Source organism: Prunus persica, chromosome G4, assembly GCF_000346465.2.
Source record: "Prunus persica cultivar Lovell chromosome G4, Prunus_persica_NCBIv2, whole genome shotgun sequence".
Taxonomy (NCBI): domain Eukaryota; kingdom Viridiplantae; phylum Streptophyta; class Magnoliopsida; order Rosales; family Rosaceae; genus Prunus; species Prunus persica.
Genome location: NC_034012.1, coordinates 2327791 through 2349870, shown reverse-complemented (window position 1 = coordinate 2349870; position 22080 = coordinate 2327791). Strand labels below are relative to the sequence as shown.

At 37.8% G+C, this 22080-nt stretch overlaps 4 protein-coding genes across 9 annotated transcripts; 2 read left to right on the top strand and 2 right to left on the bottom strand.

Moving 5' to 3' along the window:
• Nucleotides 997-6592, bottom strand: LOC18779511 (protein SMG7L). 6 transcript variants are annotated; one of them, XM_020561885.1, is made up of 6 exons: nt 6074-6592; nt 5100-5222; nt 4414-4995; nt 4142-4264; nt 3837-4060; nt 997-3173 (listed from the first exon to the last, which is right to left on the bottom strand). In XM_020561885.1, the coding sequence occupies exons 2-6, from the start codon at nt 5160-5162 to the stop codon at nt 1157-1159; spliced, it is 3009 nt and encodes a 1002-aa protein (XP_020417474.1). In that variant the 5' UTR covers nt 5163-5222; nt 6074-6592; the 3' UTR covers nt 997-1156. The 6 variants fall into 6 exon arrangements, with proteins under 6 accessions (XP_020417474.1, XP_007213696.1, XP_020417478.1 ...); XM_007213634.2 differs by having other exon boundaries at nt 3837-4033; XM_020561889.1 differs by having other exon boundaries at nt 4003-4028.
• Nucleotides 8450-10029, top strand: LOC18780690 (protein RALF-like 19). Its single transcript, XM_020562610.1, has one exon. The coding sequence runs from the start codon at nt 8872-8874 to the stop codon at nt 9238-9240; it is 369 nt and encodes a 122-aa protein (XP_020418199.1). The 5' UTR covers nt 8450-8871; the 3' UTR covers nt 9241-10029.
• Nucleotides 12263-13383, bottom strand: LOC18779840 (VQ motif-containing protein 4). The gene is given in 2 exon segments (XM_020563111.1): nt 12263-13030; nt 13033-13383. Coding segments are annotated over 2 exon segments (741 nt in total). The 5' UTR covers nt 13163-13383; the 3' UTR covers nt 12263-12419.
• LOC18778663 (non-classical arabinogalactan protein 31) lies at nt 18561-19877 on the top strand. Its single transcript, XM_007213028.2, has 2 exons — nt 18561-19243; nt 19366-19877. Exons 1-2 carry the CDS (start codon nt 18661-18663, stop codon nt 19659-19661), a joined length of 879 nt encoding a protein of 292 aa, XP_007213090.2. The 5' UTR covers nt 18561-18660; the 3' UTR covers nt 19662-19877.

Sequence of the window (22080 nt, the reverse complement as noted above, 5' to 3'; positions counted from 1 at the left end):
GTTTAGTCTTTGGTTCTTCAACCTTGCTAAAAGAATGGGTGATGATGTCAAAGAAGTTAGAAGGAATGACATCTATGATCCCATCAATAAATAACTATATGAGGCACACACCAAAATAACTTGGATAGAAATTTGAAGCCTAAGTAATTAAATTGCATATAGTCTTGATCACCCTTGAATTAAAAGAAAAACAAAAAGCATATATACATACCGATTATTGGCGTATCGCAGTTGAGGGGAATCATAGCTGACGAAAAAACCATTTTAAATTCCAGAGAAACAGACCATTGGCCCACTACTAGTGGCACCAATATTGCCCCCAACTTAACCACCTACAAAGCCCAATAGATGTGGGGTTCTATTACAAAAGGCCTTGGTGATATTAATAATGGAACTATTCATTATATATTGTATTTTATTTAGTCAAGTTTCCGATGTGGGACTTATATTCTTCAACAAGCTCCTTATCGAGCATCTTCGACTGGGAATCCAATTTCAGGCACTCCAAAGATGAGACATTGTCCATGGCCGGGTAGAGAAAAAACGACGGGCGGTTTGGGTGTAGGGTGAATTGTGAGAGAGAGAATTTGGTTTTTCCAAATGAAGGAATATTTTGGTGATTTTGATTCCCAAATAAAGGAAGTTAATTAATGTGGTTTTTCCTTTGTTTTACGTTTCCTTTTGCTTTTCAAGTTTGCGCTAAAACTTCCTATCCAATCCCATTCCCCTGTCTCCTTCCTCTTTTCCTTTCTTTCCATCTCCTCTCCTCCTTTTTTTCTTGTGATATGTGCGTGGTTGCAATAGTGGTCTTGATGGATTACATGATGGTCGTCAGTCAATAGCAATTAAGAATCCAAGTCATAAAACTCATAGCCCTTAGAAGGTGGATGATTTCACCTGATCATTGTTGATAAGTTCATCCCACCGTTTTCAGAGCAATGAGCTTCCTTTACATATGTGTCTCTACCATATTGAGACGACACAACATATTGCATATTTGCATTTTCCACAAATTCATTTCATAAAATTGTGAACAGCATAATTTCACAACTTCATCCCCTTACAGTATATATTATAAATTATAATACAATAGCGCTTAAGCGCTAATTAGTTAACAAGTTAATATACAAAGGCATATATCATGCGTATGAAAATCTCAGTTGTTCATATAAGTAGGACCTCTGGCAGTAGGATCCAGCTGCAGTTGCCTTTCCATCTCCTTAAGGTACTGCAGAAGAGGCCTCTGCTCATTTTTAAGGTCTGTCACAGCACCACAACCGTAGGGGCTTGTCCTCTGGTAACCAGGAAAAAGCTTCTCCCTTCTTTGCCCATCTGCATCACCATAATCTGGAGGAAAGGCCGGACGCAATGTAGGGTTGTTCGTGTGCATTGCCGGATTAGAAGCCGCATGATTTCCCCAACGGTTGATATGATGAAACCTGTAAGTATCGTAATCATGCAAGTTTCCAGGGTTGGCAGGAGGATGAAGAGAATTTGGCCATGCATGATGGCCAAGGTTGAGACTTTCTCTGTACTGACGGAGCCATTCTGATGAAGTCATTCGATGCCAAGGTGGGTATTTATCCATGAAGCCTGGAGTGCTAGGACTATAATCTGGAAGCCCTTGAGTTGCAGTCCATTTTGGATAGCTGCCTATGGGCGAATGCGATGCATCACGGACATTATCTGTCATGCTAATCCCCCCAGAGCTTTCGCAGTCGATAAAACTAGATTGACTTCCACCATTAAACCAATCAGCATCATCTGGCAATAGAGGGGCAGAAGGCACAGGAGCTGTATAAGTAGATGAAGAGGGTTGGATGCTTGCAAATCCATTTTCACTGATGGACAGACCATCCAAAGATTCTGAAGCTATTTCCTCAATAGGGCTCAACCTTGAGCCATGTTTCCCACTGCCACTTGTGCTTTTCTCCCTATTGTTGCTCATATTTCCTCCATCAAGGACCCAAGCACTAAGCGAGGGAGGCCCAGCAGTGATTGGAGTTTCCCAAAATGGCTGTGCAACTCTATCCTGTACACCAGGCTTCTGCTGGCTGCGCGTAAAATTAGTTATGTCGGCATGAAAAGATAAAGGATCAATCTGAGCCTGGTTTTGAGCGATAAGAAGTGACGTAGCACGGCGCAAGCATTCATCAGAAGGTACACTGTGATCCCCCATATCTTTTGTAGGGGTTGGATCATTTAAAGCTGAGGAAATCTTGAGTGGTGCTGAATTATGTCTAGCAAGAGGCCTGAACAGAATAACTTCTTCATCTTCGATAGTAACAGATTTTCCATTAGAACTTGAATTGTCCCCAGCAATCATCTGTTTCTCACATTCTTCTGGTGCTTCATGAATAGGCTGACTGGGCACTTTCTGATTAACATCAGAGTTGTTGGACTCCAATCTTTCTAGTTCTGGATATTCATTTGACTCTGCCCTATAGACTTTGCTAAATTCTCTTCCAGGTTTGTCATAAACAATCCACTTTTGAGAACCAATTGATTTGTCTGCAATTTTAATTGCAGCATTGATGATGCGCTGAGCACGACAATCAATTGCAGTGTCAAATTTGTCTATATATTCCCAACGAGATGAGAAATCTAGTGATGCATGTGCATAAGCTACTGGTACAAACCCCCTCAGCTCATAGTCTTCCCACAGAGGAGTAACTTCTGCATACTTGGCCTCATCCTCATTGACGTTAAATCGCTTTAGAAGATCAACAAATGCACCGAAAAAGTAAGACATAGCACTTCTGCTTTTTTCATCAACCCCATGCATTTCTGCCCCATCAAGAATAATGACCAACCACTCCACAAAAACAAGCACAGCTGGTAGAAGGGGGCAAGTCTCTGTTGCACCAGCCTTCAAACATCTTTCAACAAAGCATCCCATGAAAATGAATGTTGCAGTCAATGCCCATTGTGTCAGCTCTTTCTGCTGCACATCATTTTTGTCTCTTGATTCTTTTATTTCTGGGATCTTAATTAGATTCTGTATGGTAAAGATTAGTACAGAAACAACTTGGAGTGCTCGGAAAGGGCCTTTTCTAACTGAATCCATACGCTGGTATGACTCCAATGTGACTTTTAATTTTGTATCATCTAGTGCCATCAATGCCTCCAACTCTCCCATAGTAGATGCAAAAGCACAAGGAAATTCGTCCTCACTGCTCACATAAACAAATGCAGCAGAAAACGTCAGAACTTAAGCAACAAAGAGTGTGATATTTAAATAAGAATTGGTAACACAAGCATACATCAAAATGCAAAGGAATTCAATGAGACAACATTAGATGGGCTTGATTACATTCTTCATCATAACACCAGTTCCCTCAAGCAATGTGAAGCAAGTTGATAACCTAAGTATAACAATCAAAGCTCAACTGCATAACTGCATATATTCAGAAGATTTTACATATTTTACAGTGCAACACCCTTTTACAATTACCAATTGCCTTAACTTTAATGTCAGCTCAATCGTTTGATATCATACAAGAAAATATGTAAACAATATTTGGGCGAAGGGAACTAGAGACAGAACAGAGGGGGACCAAAACAGAAAGGTGAAAGACTGATTTCTCTAACACCTTAGGGTTCAAAATCCAAAGTACCAACATGCATGTGGTTCTTTGCAACTTGAAAGCAAATTGACTACCCCATTAGATGGTTTCGCTGCTAAGGACTGAGCACGAGCATAGAAGTAAATGACAAGAATAATAACCACAAACTGAGGAGAATCACAACAGAACATTAAGATGCACCACCCAAAACCAACAGTAAAATGACAAAGTGGTAAATGAAATTGAATGCTATCCAGGACAAGTGAGCACCTTGATTTTATGTGAAAGAAACTTAACGTTCCAATAATAACAGACCATAACTTTGTATCCGTATAGCAATTATGTTCAGCTTTCAGCATATTATGATTGCTTGACTTTGAAATAGTCTGAAGAATGCTTCTTTCAGATGGATTTAAGAAATCAAAGTGGGACTCACTTGAAAGAGAAAATAAATGAGATGACCTGCTCTGCAAGATATAAGAAGCAAATGAGAACTGCCAAAATATGAATATCAGAAGGTGTTATGAAATTAATGACTAAAACAATAGCGGTTCTTGTAATGTTTCTGGTTTTACCCTTTCAAACAGTAGGATGAGGTTACCCTGGGCATCAGGAAAAGGTTCTTTAACAGCTAAACTTCTTATGCAGTGGTACAAAGCGAGGAATTCATCACCAATATATATTGCCAATACAGCTAACTGCAAACAAACCCACATGTAACTTCCAACTTAGAAATGTTTAAAATAAGTTTATTCAAACATGCAAACATCATAAAGCAATTTAGTTCTCCGCGTCAGCAAACTCTTCTGAGAAGAAATAGTTTAATGAGGAAAAAGTTATGATGAACCTGATTGTGTGGGTTTCCACTATCTGGCCAAATTACTGTTGCTTCCAAATAGTTGGTGGCTGCAACTGACCAATTTCGGTTTTGAGCATCAGGTTTTTCATATTGTTCTTTGTATCTAGCAAGATCCCCAACACATACCAAAAACCGATGGCACAAAAATTGGCATTTCTGCATCTTCTTCTGTTCTGCAAAGGTAAGGTTGCCTCCCTTTCTATAGAACACAGACTCTTCTGGGAGCCTGTTACGTTTTCTAATTTTCACAATCAAATTTTGGTAGAATTCAATTGCTTCTGATAGAAAGAGTTTAAATCCTTCTACATGATTATCATTTTGTGGCACCGCCAATTTTTTGTTTTCTGCATTAACAAAACTTCCCTTTATTCTTTTACGAAACTCATCAATACGCTTATAGTGAAGCTTCCACAAAGAATACTCGATGTCCTGAAGTTCCAACTGGTCACGATCACTCAGAATGAGATTCTCATAAGTAGATCGCACTTTGCGGTACAAGTCCTTAACCTCAGAGTGCAATAGACCTTTGGAATGGATCAGTGACCACAACTGATTTTCTGTGTTTGCAACCTGAAAGGACCACAATTTAAAGACTCACAGAGAAAAACAATACAAGAGTCTTCTACATGAAGTGAAAGTATTTAGTAGTAGCAGATGTAGGTGCAGAAAATTACCTCAATCAAAAACTTTTGCTTTTCTCTCTGATCTTTGAGGGGAAAAGATGAATTAGCCGTCATGTTTAAAAGGAAAAAAACTTCTTCAAGTGCGAACTGCAATATGCTTATGGCATAACACACCTGTTGGTGGAAATCACAAATTAGTACACTTTGGAGTTGAAAAAACCAAAACAAAAATGGTCGCCAAAGTGGTGTCATGAATTTTAGTTGCAGCACATCCTGGATAATTGGGAAGGGACTCACTCAAATTAGTGCAATATACAAACAAGCAAGTGAATGACATCTAAGAAGTGCCAAAACTCCCTTCAGAAGTATGAGGAGCATTTGCCACAGGCAATACCGGATCACGATGAAAATCGCATTTTAACAATATCTTGAGCATAATTGGACATCTTAAGGTGGGAACAAAAAATCCTATTGCAAAGAAATTTAGGGAGGGAATATATTCCTAATTTGATAAGCAGTTAAAGTTCAAGCTCAAATCCACCAAATTTGCCAAAGATCATTTGGAAAAAGAAGAAAGAAAGAAAGTAGACCTGCTATATTGACTTTTAGCCCTCCAGAAGATAATGATCATCAATTATCAACCCACCAATGAATGCCAAAGTTTGGAAGTCTAAAGCATAGACTAACTGGCCAAAAAGCAAGAATTGTTCAAACCTAAACTCTAGGTTCTTTAGCTATGTGAAATTGGTCAATTAAGTACTGATCATGTTCTCAGCTACCCAAATGAAAATTCAGAAAGAATTAAATGATTATCGATATGTAAAAAATAAAAAAAAAAAAAAAAAAGATAACAACAGAGAACCCACATACATTGAAAATCAGAAGAAGCCATCTTATCAGAGCAGAGAACAGCAAATGTAACCAAAATTAAAAACAACATTCGAAGAACCCAAATCAAATTCAGCAAAACAAACATCAAGAAATAAGTTTTCATCTTTAAAGATTGAAAAGACAGAGAATTGCACCAGAAAGCGAAGAGCAAAGTCCTCCTGAGAACATAAAGGGGCAAACTAGAATTAACAGTAACTCAGCAGCCAATGTTTGAGTCTTTCTCTGAATCTGATGTAAAACCAGCCAAGCAGAAAAGCACACACATGGAAGAGAGAGAGAGAGAGAGCGCTAAAAGAAGAGTTGGGCACCTGTAAACAGGTAGGCTACAGTTTCAGTTGTGAAACAGACAAAGTAAAAGGTGCTGATGATGATGATGAGACTAGGAACAAGGCTGCTGTCCGGTATCTGCTATCTGCTATCTTACCCATTCACAATTTTTATTCCATTTTTCAATTCCTTTAGTCTTTGTTTCTTATAAAATAATAAGGTAATAAAAACCTTAGAAAATGGAGAATAAATTAAAGTGACTTATCATCATGTGACTCATGTCCTCATCAAATCTTGTCCTGGGATTAACATAGAGAGAGGGATCACTTGTTGTTCAAACTAAGCTTGGGATTATAATATGCTAAATTAGAAGACACCACCTTAAGCTGTGTAACTTATGTAGCAGCCACCATCAATATACTACTTAATGCTCTCATTCTCATAGAATATACCAAAAATAATACATGGAAAATAACACTTTTTTTTCCAACATTATTTGGATTTGACTCAGTCGAGTATTGGCTAACCGCACACGTGTGCTTATCCAAATGGATGTGGTGTCCCTGTAGGTAGTTGAGGTTGGACTGTCCTTATGTCATGTGCCCATCAAATGCTGGAAATCTAATTGCATGAGTTTAGTCATAGAGACAACTCATATCAAGGCCCCATATAAAAATAGTGTTATATATTATAAACTGAGACGAAAAAAATAATAGCATAATTTCAATTTAATCCAATAAACAAAATGTTACACAAGTTAATATGATGATGATGATGAATGGGTGCACTGGTTTTGGCGTGGTACAAATAGCACATGCTACATGTTGCGCAGCAATGGATTTGGTTTAGAGAAGCTTCCGTGCAGCAGAGTGTCGTATACGCATTGAGGAGAAAGGACACAAAGTTGAAATGACCATTGGGTCCCACACGAAAGACAATTTTGATGACAATAATGATCTTTGTGATATAAAGGAAATCTCAGCCGTCGCTTTAGTAAGCATTGTTCTCTTGACTATGGAGGATGGAAACAAAGGAGGAATCGAGAGAAATCAACAAAATCTGAGGCCAGTAATTATAACAGGTCAAAGAAATGAGTGTGGATATGGCCACATGGCTCTACGACTCTACGTAGTTGTTGTTAGGTTGCTGATTAGGACCCCTGGCAACGAGCACTACCCTAGCCATCAATCATTCATGCACATTCGAAAGAAAGCCGGTGTATTGATCCGTTGTGAAATTTACTTACTTCAATGACATGCATATACATTTAGATTCGGATAGACAATTAATGTTAACATAACTCTACATAGTTTGAAAGTGCATAAAAAGTTTGAATTAGCTCCTCCCTTATCAAAATTAAGATGTTCCTATATCAAATCTTGGTGATGATGCTGATTTGACCGAAGATAATGGAAATTAAGCTCATGTTTTAGTTCGGGACCTATTCTTATATAAATAAAAATCTTGGTGATGGTAATGGTACGTATTCATTTGATGGCAAATAATGGAAAGCTCTTGCTTTAGGTTCGGGGCATGCTGATTTAATATGTCTTCGGTGTCTACATCACTGGACCCCAAATGTGAGTATTCTTCTAAAGGGTTCTGATAACTTCTGGTTTGTCCCTTTTTGATTTGCTGTTTGCACTTCACGCCTCGGTTCGAAAGCTTCGAAATTTTGAAGTGAATATTAGTTTGGATGCATCTTAATGAATTGCCATTACTTTTGATCAAAATTAATCAATCATTAGGCGTCCTTATTACCCAATTTAACTGATACTCAAAATCTTAAACTGGCCTCTTAATTTGTGTGGAGTGCGTACGTTGATCTGTCCATCTCGGCCAAGCAGAGTAGAAAAATCTTGGGACTAGTTTGAAAACAGAGTTGGAAACTTTGAAAAGAAAGAGATGGGCTAGAATGTTTAAGCCATTCTGTCCTCACAAGGTCAAATCCACGTTTACCCCATGTCCAAGGTACGAATTTTTCAAAGAAAGATTATGGGCCACCATAAACCCAATGTGCAATGTTTCACAAGAAGGTGCCAAAATATTGGTAATATGCAAAAGAATTTGAGAAGAGAATGACCTTGGCTGGCAACCATAAAAAATAGAAAGAGGTTGTTAGTTCAAATTACCCTGCATGCTGATCAAACAACCATAAAACTTGGAACTTGTTGGAGAGAAAATTGGATTTACATTCCAATTACAGGAAATGACGTTTAGAAAAATATAATTGGCCATTAACATATATTCACATACAACACAAAAACAACCACCTCTATACCAAGAATAGTTGCGCCTGAGCACGAGAAAGTTTTTTAACCCCGTTAATGAAATTTACGCGCCCACGCACTACTAATAATAGCACTCCTCCTTGTGTATTAATCAGGTAGCGAACAAAAAGACAGAAAAGTAAGGAGAAAGAAACGGACAACCCACAAGCTAAATTAGACCCGTCTTTTTTTATCCCAAGGAACCAGCTTCATAACCAACCCTACCCACCTTTTCCTCTATATCCTTCATTCTCTTTCCCTCCACGAACAAGGAAGGGCAGAGACAAAGGCCATAAAGCCGCTCTCTTTTCTCTCATCCTACAAACAAATTACAAAGAACAAAAACCCAGTTTGTTTGTGTACGTACGTACCTGTCCTAAACTATCAAAACGAAGATGGGATACAAAGTGTGCTTGATTGTGCTCATGGTGGTCTTGGCCATGGTGGCCCAGTCATCAGCTAAAGGGCATGAGGCCAGCTGGGGCCTCAGCTTCACCGCCCACGACGACGAGTCGCTGATCGACAGAGCCAACAGCAAAGTTGGCGACATGATCGGAGAAGAAAACGAAATGATGATGGACTCAGAGAGCAGCCGTCGAACACTTAGAGGGGCTCAAGGAAGGTACATTGCTTACGGTGCCCTGAGGCGCAATGCTGTGCCATGCGGACGCCGCGGCCAGTCCTACTACAACTGCCAAAACAGGCAGAGAGCCAACCCTTACCAGCGCGGCTGCACCATCATCACCCGCTGCGCCAGACGCTGAATGTGATCAATTCGGTTTATTTACAAGACCAGATCAAAGAGAAATAAAAATGAAATAGTACGTACGTACAAGGATATATAGTGAAAAGAGAATGAAAGTGGGATCAAAATCATCGATCATCATCGACATTCATGCTTTCAAGATTATATGACTTCCTCCTTTTGAATTTTAAGATTAATTACTGTGTTTGTTGAATTATTATGTGAAGTTGCTTGCTTCTGTAATCTTTGTTTTGGTTATATCTATATATCTTTATTTACTATATATGCTTGTATTTCAAGGAGGAAATGAATAATCTAGATATATATACCTTGGGTACGTGTGATTTCATTTCAATGAGGAATTACAACTTCTTCTTCTTCTTTTTTGTTGGAGTTTTATTTTCTAATGATAATGTGCTTTGGGACTAATCGCATGCATGCAAACAACTTATAGAAACAACATTTTTGGGTGCTGCCCTTAAAGATGTTTTGGGCGTGGTCCAAAACCAAAATAGCCAAAAATAAAATATTAATAAGGGTATAATTAAAGAGGTCATTCCAATACATATAAAATTATGAATCAGTAGTTTTTTACCCCCAAATTGATAGTGATTAGCGAGATGCCCACCAAATAAAATATCTTTCGTTTAGAAAAAGAAGAGAGAAAAAACAAAAGGTGAATTGCTATAGCTTTGAGAAAACTGTGGATAAAGATAAAAGACCTTTGATGAAAAGCTCACTAAAGAAAAGTAGTGATATGAGTATGACCCAAAAATTAGGTAGTGAGATTGGTTGATGATGTCATGCATCCAAGTATAAGCCAGGTGGCATAACGTTTAGTAGTGCTTGGCTCGATCTTAAGTCAATGAGAAAGACTTTCATGCAATATGAATATCACTTTTTGTTATACCCGGTCAATGACGCGACGATCAGAAATAGCAAAATAGTGCTATTTCAGTTACAAGTAAATTTTTATGCATGTGGACAGGGCTAACATCTGACCAATTAATTTTATAATATTATATGATACCCGTCAATCTTGCAATATAAAAAGAGTGAGAGTTGGGTAATTTGCAAAGGAAATTAATCTGATTTTAACATGATAGTCATCAACAAGAAAATTAGCCATATTAAATTAGGTTTAAAATAGATTAGGTTGAATCACGATGAATTGACCCAATGGATAAAGATGAATGATTCTGGTTGTACATTCAACCCAACAAGACTCGTTGACTAATTAATCTACTGGCCCAAGCTTGGAGAACTTAGGTCCACAATTTTGGACCAAGTCAAACGCTATCTGATCCTATTTCTTGCAAGCGTTGTCAAAGATAAGAGGCGAATTCTAAAAGCATCAAAAGCAAAACTAGAAACACCCAGCCATAAGTTTACCAAAGTGTTTCTTAGATATGGGAGTGCTATCTGATCCATTTCCGAATGCTACTGCTAAGAGCTTCTTTAGAAAGCATTTTTTTGACTCATAAGCACTTGTATATTTTCTACCAAACACTATCAGAAACGTTTGTTGACGGGCATGGAAACCCACACATCATTGGTGACACTAGCAAAGGCCAAATGGGTTTCCAAACAGTCCATATGGAAGGTTCAAACTCGCAATCAATCCCTCAACAACCATATGTTACCATACGGTGCAAAGGAAACAAAAAAAAAACAAAGCACAAGAGGCCAGCCCTACCCATATTTTCTGGCTTTCCCGTCTTAATTTTCATCACTTCGTCACTGCCTGTCTCTCAATCTTTCTCTTCTTTCATCATCACAAGTCCCACTACTGCCCCCTCCACTTTCACTTTCTCATGCGTCCCCATTGCATTTTGCACACAGTTTTTGGACTTTTTGTTGAGTCAAAAAGTAAACTCAAAAACCATGTTAGATTTCAACAGAGAAGAGAACCTTTGCTGATTTGCATGATTGCTTTTCACACCAATTCAAAAGGCCACGACCCACCAAGAAACTCAACCAAGTAGACGACTATAAGTCTACAAGTAGGTACAAAAATTTCAACGGGACCCAACAACCCAATAATCAACATCTCCACCCTAAAACATTAATCTGCAGGCAGAACAGCTTAAGATTGAGAAACACTTACACGAAACGAAACCGGGGATAGATTGACACTTAAGATGGGCCAACCATTACACACTTAGGAACTTTTTTCTGAGGATCAGCTTCTTAAGCTAGATTGATCCTAAGACTAAAAGATGCAAAGTAGGACCCATCATACATCCGAAGGTCACTTTCTCACCTATATCATGACCTATAATTATAGATCCACCATGCCTAGAGCATGAAATAGTGCTCGTAACACGCTATAACAGCGGAAACTCTCGCATCTAAGCTCGATATTCTAAACTATTCTAAATTAACAATAATTATTAAGCATAAAATCCCTAAATGTCTAACAATAACAGTAGCAGTAGGTGAGGAAAGAAAAAATGCATGCATTGATCTTTTTGGTTTTTAAGAAAAAGACCCATGTAGTGAATACAACAGAATGCAGGCTGCCTTGCTTGGCATCTTTTATCTCACTGAGAAAAACAACAGAAGGGTCAAGATTCCTTGCCCATTTCTTCCCCTCTTTCTTTGACAGCTATCCCAACGCTCATTTTCCCATTGACATAAAAAAACAAATTCTTTCCCCTTTCACTCTTTTTCTTTTCTTCTTTTACTTTTTTCTTTTTGGACTCTCACTCCTCCTGTTCATCTACCTACAATTACTTCTTAAACTCTTATAATTAATGCCTAATAATTTATGAGTTGAATTACATCTTCCTATTTACTTCTCTATTTAGTGAAAAAATAAAAAAAGTAGACAAACCATATCAAGTAAATTCCATTGAATTCAATTCACTCCCCATGTTGACTTTTTGACTCCCCAATTCAAATTGTAGATTTTTTTCACCCCTGTCAATCGCAATTGGCCTAGTAGAGGAAATTGGAAATTTTCTTTTCTCTCCTCCCCTCAACTTTCTCAGCAACCAAACATGGGAAATGAGTTAAAAGCAAAATTAAAAGGAGAGGCATACATGAAATTTTACATTTTGATTAAGGACTCTCTCATTCTCTGCAAATATTCCATTACAATTTATGTTCCTCAATCCTCAGCATCATCATCACGATCAATGTCAACAATAACATATTAAACTTACACAAAACTAAAAAATTTAGAGTTGGTTTGATTCAAGAAGAAGATGAACCTGAAGCTCTAGGCGACGTCGTAGGGAACAAAGGCAACAGTCGGGGCTCCGATTCCCTCGGGGTCGTGCTCGGTGACGGGTGCAAGTAAAAACCCTTTTCTTTAATGGCTTTCTCTTCAGCCTCCTTGTTTAAATGGGCACACCCATTGGGATTCGACCAGTAATTGGCCGACCCGGACCTGTCAAACGGGTCGGGTATGAGCGGCGTGACCGGGCTGAGAACTAAAGCCGGGAAATCGAGAATGCTCGGAGATAAAATCTCAGGGTTTCGGGGAGAGAAGCCGGAGGCGTTGGAACTGAAGACGGGGATTAGGGGGTTAATTCTGAGGTTCTTGAGTGAGTTTCGGCGCTCGTAGAGCTTGAACCCGGATTGTTGCTTTTTGGGCGTAGATTTGATGGGTGGTATGTGGGTTTTGTTATGCGGGTCTGGGCAGGTGTTGGCGGGTTTTGAAGAGGCCTGCTTGGCGGTTTCGGAGGATCCGGTTAGCATTTGGACGACTTGTTTGAAGGAGTTGGTGTCGGCTTGGACGAAGGTGGTCGGGTACGGGTTGGCGGATTCGGATCTGGTGATGGGTTTTGGGGGTTGGGGAGTTGAGTTGTTGGTGGAGCTGAAGTCCCATGTGTGCTGTGGGTGCTACTTGTGCTGCTGTTGGAGCTGTTGCTGTTTGGAGAAGGAAGCAGAGAAGGGTTTGGGTTCTCTTGTTGGCGTCTTGGCGAGGTTTCCATTGATGATGATAGGTTCTGATTTCTTGCACTGTTTGGTTGCCGAAAAAGTTGAAGGAAGGAGAGAAAATAAGAAGAGGGGGAGGTAAGGGAGGGGGGAGGAAGAAGAGAGACTTCGATGTCTTGAGATGAGAATTTGTTGCTTTTCGTTTGGTTTGGTAAGAAATGTTTTGGTGGGGACTTTGGGTTCTACTGGTGTGGGAAGTTCTCTCACGCGCTATGAGGACTTAGTGATATATATATATATATATATATATACTCCTAATTAATTTTTAATTCACTCACTAACTGTGCTAATTAATGTAATAAATTGGGGTCAATTATCAAAAACCCTAATAAACTGAGGCCATAATGATATTTAATATTGTAATGGGGTTGCTTTTTTCCACTGATGTTATCATTATTCAAGATATCTTTCTAGAAACAAATATTATCATTCATGTATCATCACTGTGGACATGACTTTAAATTTGTAAATTTTATTATATCCAGCATTTTTAATGAGTATTTAACTTCTTTTTGTTACATACAAATACCATATACTAGTGAAGGGTATGATCGAGTCTCTTACCATATTAACAAGAATTGTTGTTATTCATAAACTATATGATTTCTCTTATTACAGTCCATATCAAGTACAAGTACACTACAAACGGGGTCGTTTGATATGTTTTCTAGGTTTGTAACCACGAATCGACGATGAGATGGAAGTTGAATACAAAGTGAGCAAAAAAAGTCAAAAACAAAAAGAAAAATAATCTGAACACATATTGACATGACAGAAGCAAAGAAACCAGAACACGCATGACATAAAAAGCACAGAGCCAGCAGCAGCAAAGTAGAACTACAAACATGCACTCAGAAAACGGGTGGCCGCGAGTTAATGGCAACATCGATTGGTTAAATAGAATTGGTGCGGTTTCGACCGCACTGGTTAACTTAATAGGTAGTTTTGTGTCAACTCGTTTATTTAACAAATTGTTTTGTGTTAATCCGTTAACTTAATATATTGTTTAATTAATCTAAAAATGAAATGAATAACCCGTTTGCCAATTGTAGCTGTGAGAGAGATAACGAATAATGTTAAGAAATCCTCAAAAATAATGTTCAAAGGTGTCATTGACTTGTCAAAAAAGCTTACTAGTGTGCTAACATTTAACATATTAATTAGTCAAATGCTTTGTTTGGGAGGCGGTGCTGGTGCACTTAATCTGCACAAGCCACGTTTATAAACCAGGATTAAGTAAATTAACAAAATTATCTTTAGATGCAAACTAGGTCCAACCTCTCCTCGTTGAATTACTACTTTACCCTCAACTTTGTTGCAATGGTTCCAAGTTTGGCCCTGGCTGGTTCATGACCCCTAGAAAATGTCATCATCAGCAGTCTGCACAATGTGTTTGTCATATGCCAATTACACAGTACATGACAGTACAACAGTACCCCGACCCAACATGACCCGGACCCATTGATTTTCTTATCTCACATTCTCTCTCTCTCTCTGCTGAATAAGCTTTTAACAAGCCCTTTGATATTTTTCATACAACTTGGGGTTTCGTTAATGAAATCCCATTAAACCAAACTCTCACCCTTTTGCCCTTTCTGGGAGTAAAAGGGAAAAAGGCATTTTGATACGTCTTGTTTGTTCTTGCAGGAAATAACAAGAAGAACTCTTCAAGCAATTCTAAATATCTTTTATCTTTTTTTTTTTTATGTTTGGTCGTCTCACTTTTGGAGTTAGATGAAAGAAGTCAATGACCAACAACAAGAGTTGGTGTCCTCTAGTATTCTATATTCTAAAGATGCTTAAAGAAACTCTAACTTAAGCATTTTATACAGTGATGAATTAGATGAAAAGACTTATATGCAACAGTTTCATACACTTTTTCTTCGCACGAAATATGACGTGATGAGAGAAACAGAGAAAAAAATTACGAATCCGGAGTAGGTAAGTTTATATGCACCGCTAGACATGAGGAATTAGATCTGCAATTGAAGTTGCTAGCTAACGGAGATTTGGAATCAGAATTTTGAACCTCCTATAAATTTGGGCGGGTGAGATGAGATGAGAGTTTCCAATCTCCTTCAGCACATGTCAAACATTGAAGTTGATACTTAATGACAGGATCCCAATAGACAAAAGTGAAAATGAGAGGTGAATCCAATTCTCATTTATATGAACTAAAAGCTTAAGCTACTTGTACTGTGAGAGGTTCAAAAGGGACCACACTCTCTGCTCTATATCAGTCACTTCTACCAAGAGCCTTATCCTGTTATCAAATGCAGGCTTGACATGTTAGGATTTTTTATATAATTATTTTAGGCCCTTTCTTCGTCTTCAAGAAGAACTTGTATATCACGAGATACTAAATTAGTGTTATCCCCGTGATACATAAATTTCTCTCCTTTCTCTTCTACGGTGTTGTTGTGTGGGGAATTTTTTAGAGCGGACAGGCATGAACATTTCGATCCTTGTCCTGATTTGGCCTATACCAATCCCAATTTATGAGTGAAAATTGTAGATGCACCAACTGAGCACGTTTAGAAATTCTATTAGTTGGGATGCAGACATTTTTTTAATTTTCTTTTACATCACAACATTTCTGCATGCAACATGCTTGCGGAAGTCAGATTCGAATGCCATCACAAGCCACAATTTTGATTGTGACAGAAGCTGAAATCCAGTGCGTATTTTCACATGCATGAAAAGGGCACTCTGTAAACTTGCTTGTCTTGGGACTGCCATGCTTGGATTTGGCTAGCCTTTTCAATTATTTGGCAGCCCAACATATACACACTTTCTTCTATGACTGAAGACATGAAACTGCATAAGTTACATCTTCTAAGGGGGTGGGTGCCCTACTTACACCAGGATAACATGCAGCGTGCTTAATTTGACTTCTCACAATAATAAACTGATCGTGGTCACCGACTTGATTTAGCCTTTATTATATAACCAATCATTTTAATGCCCCGCTTAAATAAGCTCGATACGATATGCAATATTCAACTTCCAGACGAGGAATTAGAAATCGCTCATTCACTCCATCCCTTTACCTTACATAAAACTGTAGAAGTAAAATGGGCTGATGGGCAAATAAAGATATGGGCTGATTATTTAAGCTTTATGTACATGGCTCTAGAAGGCCTGCGCTTGTCCTTGTTTGTTCTCTGGGTTTGGTTAGACGGCCTAATAACATTTTGATTCTTGTAGCTATATATCCATTTTCCACTTTAGTCAGTTTATTTTTCATTTCTATATGTATTCGTATTGTAACGTTGTTTGGTTAGTAATCAAGTTCTACATATCTATCATTATTAAATATAAAACAGAAGAAATTCTTACGTTTTTCATTGTTTGAAAACATTTTGAAGAGACACAAATGTTACTTGTCAATATAAGCGATATTCGGAAAGAGAAAATCGAACTTAAGATCTCAGGTGCGGAGATAAGTGCACTTAACCACTTCATCTACAAATCTTTTTCAAACTGTAATTTAGTTTTCCCGATCATGATCATGGCCATGACATACAAAACAACATGAACGGTGGATTGGGCTCATGACCGTAGATAAATATGAACGGTATAAACAATAAAATAGAATATGAGGAAAGCAATGACGAATTTTAAGATCCAAAGAAAGTCAAGCTTTGAACCAGAATCCAGATTGCGTTGGATTGCGGGGCAAAACAGTTCAGAGGAAGCATAATCTCTAGAATTCAACCTAGATGAACTCATTTTCTGACTTCATCTCATTGCCAATTCAACACAACAAGTACATATATATATATAGTTATCAGAACCTTATCGGACAGGTTGAACTAATATTCAACCTAGATAAAACTAAATCAAGCAATAAAAACTCACTAAAATCTGACCAACCTTTGCAATTGCATAGGTCATATCTGATACAAGGACAGCTTATTTATTTATTTTTAATTGATTGGAAGAAACGTAATTTTGACCCAAAAAAAGAAAAAAGAAGAAGTAAAAGTATTGGGCTATGGAGTCAGTGAAAGCCCAAAAGTCGAGGGAAGTTTGGGATACGATGTCCATTAATTACCATTTAGTTGTTAATAATGGAGTAAATTATCAGTATGGATGGAATCCAAGTGGCACATGATTTATTTTTGAACCGAATAATCGGGGTCAAATCTGAAGCGGTGGGATGGAATCCAAGTCGAACTTTCTACACTCTTGACAAGTTGCAGTTGCCACTGACAACCACAGTCTGGAGCTATAATTAGCATTCAAATCAACTAAGCTTTTTGATTAAGACACAATTAAGGAATTGTTTACCAAGCTAGGTGTGCCGACAATATTTTAGGTGTTGAGAATATGAATTCAGGCCATTTCTAGTTATGGGTTAAATAAAATTTTGGCCAAATTTGAAGGGTCATATTTGGTCTTTTAGCCCTTTAACTGGGTCAAATATAGCCTGGCTTTGACATATGCCAAATTTATAGTGGACTCCATCCATGTACTTTTTAACAACTAATTATTAAAGCATTCTCCATTCCTTTTTATGAAAATAATAAAATATGAATAACTTAAAAATATAGTCCTGCATGGCTGGAGATGGAAAAATTTAGCCATGCACTATTATATAAAAAATTAATATTTTAGAAGGCTAAATTTTTAACCTTGAACTACATTTAGTTCTATGACTGAAGATGGTCTCACGTTCCTTTAAGCATGTTCAAATGTCAACTACAAATTCATCCTGGATTGAATACGTTAATTCTAATATAGTATTAGAATATATTATTTACGATCTTAAATGGCAGTTACACCACACGTAAAATCAAACGTTGAGAATAAAAAAATTTGTAGTCAAATTGATTACGAACGGTTATCCTACACTTAGGTTATGTGTTGGAATTACCCATATGAAAATTACACGATGCCTAAAGTGGATTGCAGGGTTAGTAAATAAGTAAAAGCTGACTGATGTCTTCTTGTAAGGTACAATATTCTCTCCTCCATCAAGCAAGCTTTTGTCATTTTTTGATTGCTTTGCCTCGGCTTTTTTTCTGGGCCATGTCCTACGGTCTACTCATCTGTCTGCTTTCATTTTATTCTTTTAATAAATTCCATAAACTATTATTGAGTTTGAGTTTATTTAACCAAAGACTTATATTATTAATTACTAAAATAAAAAGGTTCAACTCTCAAAGGGCCTTGGAAACTTCTACATTGCTATATGCAAAAATTGGTTACTCGTTGCTGGGCACGTGACCCTCTGTGCAGCTTGTCCACTACACTCTACGATTCACCCTCCCAAGCCCAGCCCAAGCCCAAACCCTCCACACCAAAATTCAAAACCAAGTTCATGAAGAAAAACTGCAGGGAATCCTGGCTTCAATTTCTATAAATTTCACTTCATTGAGCCCCCCACTCCATATCTCTCTCTTTCTCTCTCTTTCTCATTAGTCAGTCTCTCTCTCTCTCTCTCTCTCTCACAAGAAAAAAAGACTAGAGAGAAGGAAGGAAAGAAAATATGGGTTTTGGTGAAGCTAAAGCTCTAGTCTTTGTGCAGCTCTCAGTTCTTCTACTGAGTTGCTTCACTGTGTTTGGAAATGTAATTGATGTTTTACCCCCAAGCTCTCCTCCCCACCACCATGTTCACTATTCACACCCAGTAGCTTCCCCTGCACACCCACCAACACACCACCACCACCACCACCACCCACACCCACACCCACACCCTCCTACTGCCTCCCCGGTTCACCCACCGGTTCACTCTCCAACCCATTCACCGGTCCACCCTCCAACCCATTCACCAGTTCACCCTCCAACCCATTCCCCGGTCCACCCACCAAGCCACCACCACCACCATGGCTACCCACCGGCTCACCCTCCTACTCACGTCCCAGTTCAACCCCCGAGTCACCCTCCAACCCACCATGCACCACCGGCTCACCCACCGATTCAGAGCCCAAGCCACCCCCCGGTTCACCCTCCGCAGTTCCCGCCTAAGAAACCTTTCCCAAGAAGCTTTGTAGCGGTGCAAGGCGTTGTTTACTGCAAGTCTTGCAAATACTCCGGCGTTGACACCCTCTTGGGCGCCTCCCCTGTTCTTGGTCAGTCCATAACTCCTCTGCATTTCACTTAAATTACAACAACAAAAATACCATTAATTTATATAAACATTTTTCTAACAATGTGACCTTGGATTTGGTTTTTATTTTATTTTTTACTGCAGGAGCTACTATCAAGCTACAGTGCAACAACACCAAGTACCCATTGGTTGTGAAAACCAACACAGACAAAAATGGCTACTTTTTCATCACAGCACCCAAGACCATCACCACATTCGGAGCTCACAAGTGCAAGGTCTTCCTCGTCTCATCACCCTCTGCCACTTGCTCTAAGCCCTCTGATCTCCATGCCGGTTTGAGTGGTGCAGTCTTGAGGCCACAGAAGCCTTTCATGTCCAAGAAACTCCCATTCCTTCTCTACAATGTTGGCCCATTTGCCTTTGAGCCCAAATGCCATTAGTTTCTTTACAGCTTGTGTGTTTTGTACTGAGTCTTTGTCTAGTTTTCACCACATAATCCTTGCATAATCTGCCATTGTTAGGGTTTTCCCCCAACAATGGTTTTAATGGTACTCTGTTCTTATTTGGCTAAAAATAAATAATGGGATTTTTAGAATGGTAATGTTGTGGTGTACCCTTTGAATTATTAATAATAGAATTACCTGTTTTAACTTGTAGTGAAAGTTTTATTTATTCAACGGTCATATAATTTTTACTGCTTGCTGTAGTATGGATGGCAGACATGGAGCTTTCGTTTTGCTTTGTTTTGTAGAATAAAGAAAGCATTGAATTTGAATTTGAATAGCTCCTCGGCATGCATGCATGCACAGTCTGGTGCACTGAGCTCCTCTCAGCCATTGGATTCTTGAAAGGTCATGTATAATTATGTCGAAGGGAAGGAACGTTATCCAGTGGCCCCTCAGCTCAGTCGTCCTTGCCCTTTTTACCAAACAGAGATAAAAGGCCGTATTATAGATAAGGACAACATGATTCATAGATCAGCCGCTGCTTTTAAGTTTTGTCTTTGGACAATTAGAAAAGTTAATCATGTCAAATCATGTGTCTGGTGGGGGCTGATCCAGAAAAAGAATCTTGTGGAGCCAAAAATTTACATGGGCATATCTATCAAAAAAAAAGAATATGCTATAAACACCATGCGTGCTTGCCACGTGGTTGGTTCCATTTTCCACCCATCTCATTCCTTTCTTGGGTGCATTAGGTGGTAAGTTGGGTAGTGCATGGGCATGGCATTTGCTCAATATTATGCCATGGATGGAGCTTTTGAGAGCTTAATTGGTTTCTGTGGATCACATCACATGACAGAAAGAGTTGCAGACTGGGAGCTATTTTGGGTTGGCTGAGCAACTCAGCATATACACACACCTCTCCAAGCTAAACCTACTTTTGTTTTTCAAATTTATAGTGGTATATGTAATAATAAATAATTATTGATCTCTGTCAGGCTCAATAATTTTGGTGGAAAAATTGGTGATGAAGCTTTCAACGAAAAAGCCAGTCTTGGACCAATGATGGTTATGGGACAGGTTTGCTGTTACAAGTTTTACGAGGAAATGAATAAAATAAACACACTATCTGACCTGCAATTTTCACACATTTTTCTCGTAAACGGCCTTAGCTTTCCAAGTTCCCTATGTCAAGTTACGAGTCCCCAGCATTTATCGGCGACGCTAGCGGTAAGTGTATGCCGATTATCACCACCTCTCACTCTCTCTCTCTCTCTCTCTCTCTCTCTCTCTCTCTCTCTCTCTCTCTCTGTGTCTCTCTCTCTGCACGCATACACAGATTGACATGCATAGGTTAATTTAATATATATCAATGAAAAATTAGTACATTAACATGGTTGTATGCTTAGCTAGAAAATCAAAATATATATGACATTTGTGAGCGACACTATGTAAGTCCAATATAGGTTTTTACATTTTTTATTTATTAAATATATACTTATTATTCTATAAATCTATATGTAAAACTTAATTTCAAATTTAAATGATTAGTAGGATATAAGTGGTTCCTACGTTCTTACATCATTGCCACTAAATTTCATATTTTATTTATAATTTATTTCAATCATTTTATTGACTACCATAATTGTAATTAATACTCCCTATTAATAGCATATCAATCACCCCATCTCCTTAAAATTGCAAACCAAAAATATATATGTAAATTACATATCCAATAATGTACCTATGAAAAATATAAATATAAATATACGCATATAAAAATATAGGTATATCATTTACCAAAAACATTTACAAAAAAATAGGTACATGATAATTTATAGAAAATATAGATACACAATAATTTATTAAAAATAATAGGTACATTATTACAGAAAAATAGGTATATAATAATTTATAGAAAACATAGATACACAATAATTTGTAATTAAAAAAAAGGTAGATTATTATCCATGAAAAAATTAAATTATAGAAAAATAGGTGCACAATAATTTTTTTTTATAAAAATAGGTAGATTATTACAGAAAAATAGGTACACAATAATTTATAATAAAAAAATAGATAAATTATTATCCATGAAAAAACTAGGTACAATAAATGAAATCTAAGTTCTAAAATAAGTAATTATTATCCGGGAAAGATGGAACAAAATTTCAAAAAGGCAATATGGAAAACAGACTTTTTTGGCCCACAAATTGTCGACTATATTAATGAATTTTAATAATAAAATGGATAATTAATTGCAGACAAATTTTTTAGAGGGAATCACCACAATAAATTGGAGAACCAAAAATTAAAACACCACCCCATTACACATTGAAAAATAAATAAGGGTATTTTGGCAATCAAAAAATTATAATAAATCAGATATTGAGTTTAATAAGATAACTTGATGAGT

Excerpts from the sequence above, each read along its gene's own strand:
- LOC18779511 (XM_020561885.1), bottom strand. The coding sequence starts at position 5,162 with ATGACGGCTAATTCATCTTTTCCCCTCAAAGATCAGAGAGAAAAGCAA. Across the intron at positions 4,996-5,099 it reads AGCAAAAGTTTTTGATTGAG|GTTGCAAACACAGAAAATCA; the intron begins GTAATTTTCTGC and ends TGGTCCTTTCAG. Across the intron at positions 4,265-4,413 it reads GTGGAAACCCACACAATCAG|TTAGCTGTATTGGCAATATA; the intron begins GTTCATCATAAC and ends GTTTGTTTGCAG.
- LOC18780690 (XM_020562610.1), top strand. The coding sequence starts at position 8,872 with ATGGGATACAAAGTGTGCTTGATTGTGCTCATGGTGGTCTTGGCCATG.
- LOC18778663 (XM_007213028.2), top strand. The coding sequence starts at position 18,661 with ATGGGTTTTGGTGAAGCTAAAGCTCTAGTCTTTGTGCAGCTCTCAGTT. Across the intron at positions 19,244-19,365 it reads GGGCGCCTCCCCTGTTCTTG|GAGCTACTATCAAGCTACAG; the intron begins GTCAGTCCATAA and ends TTTTTACTGCAG.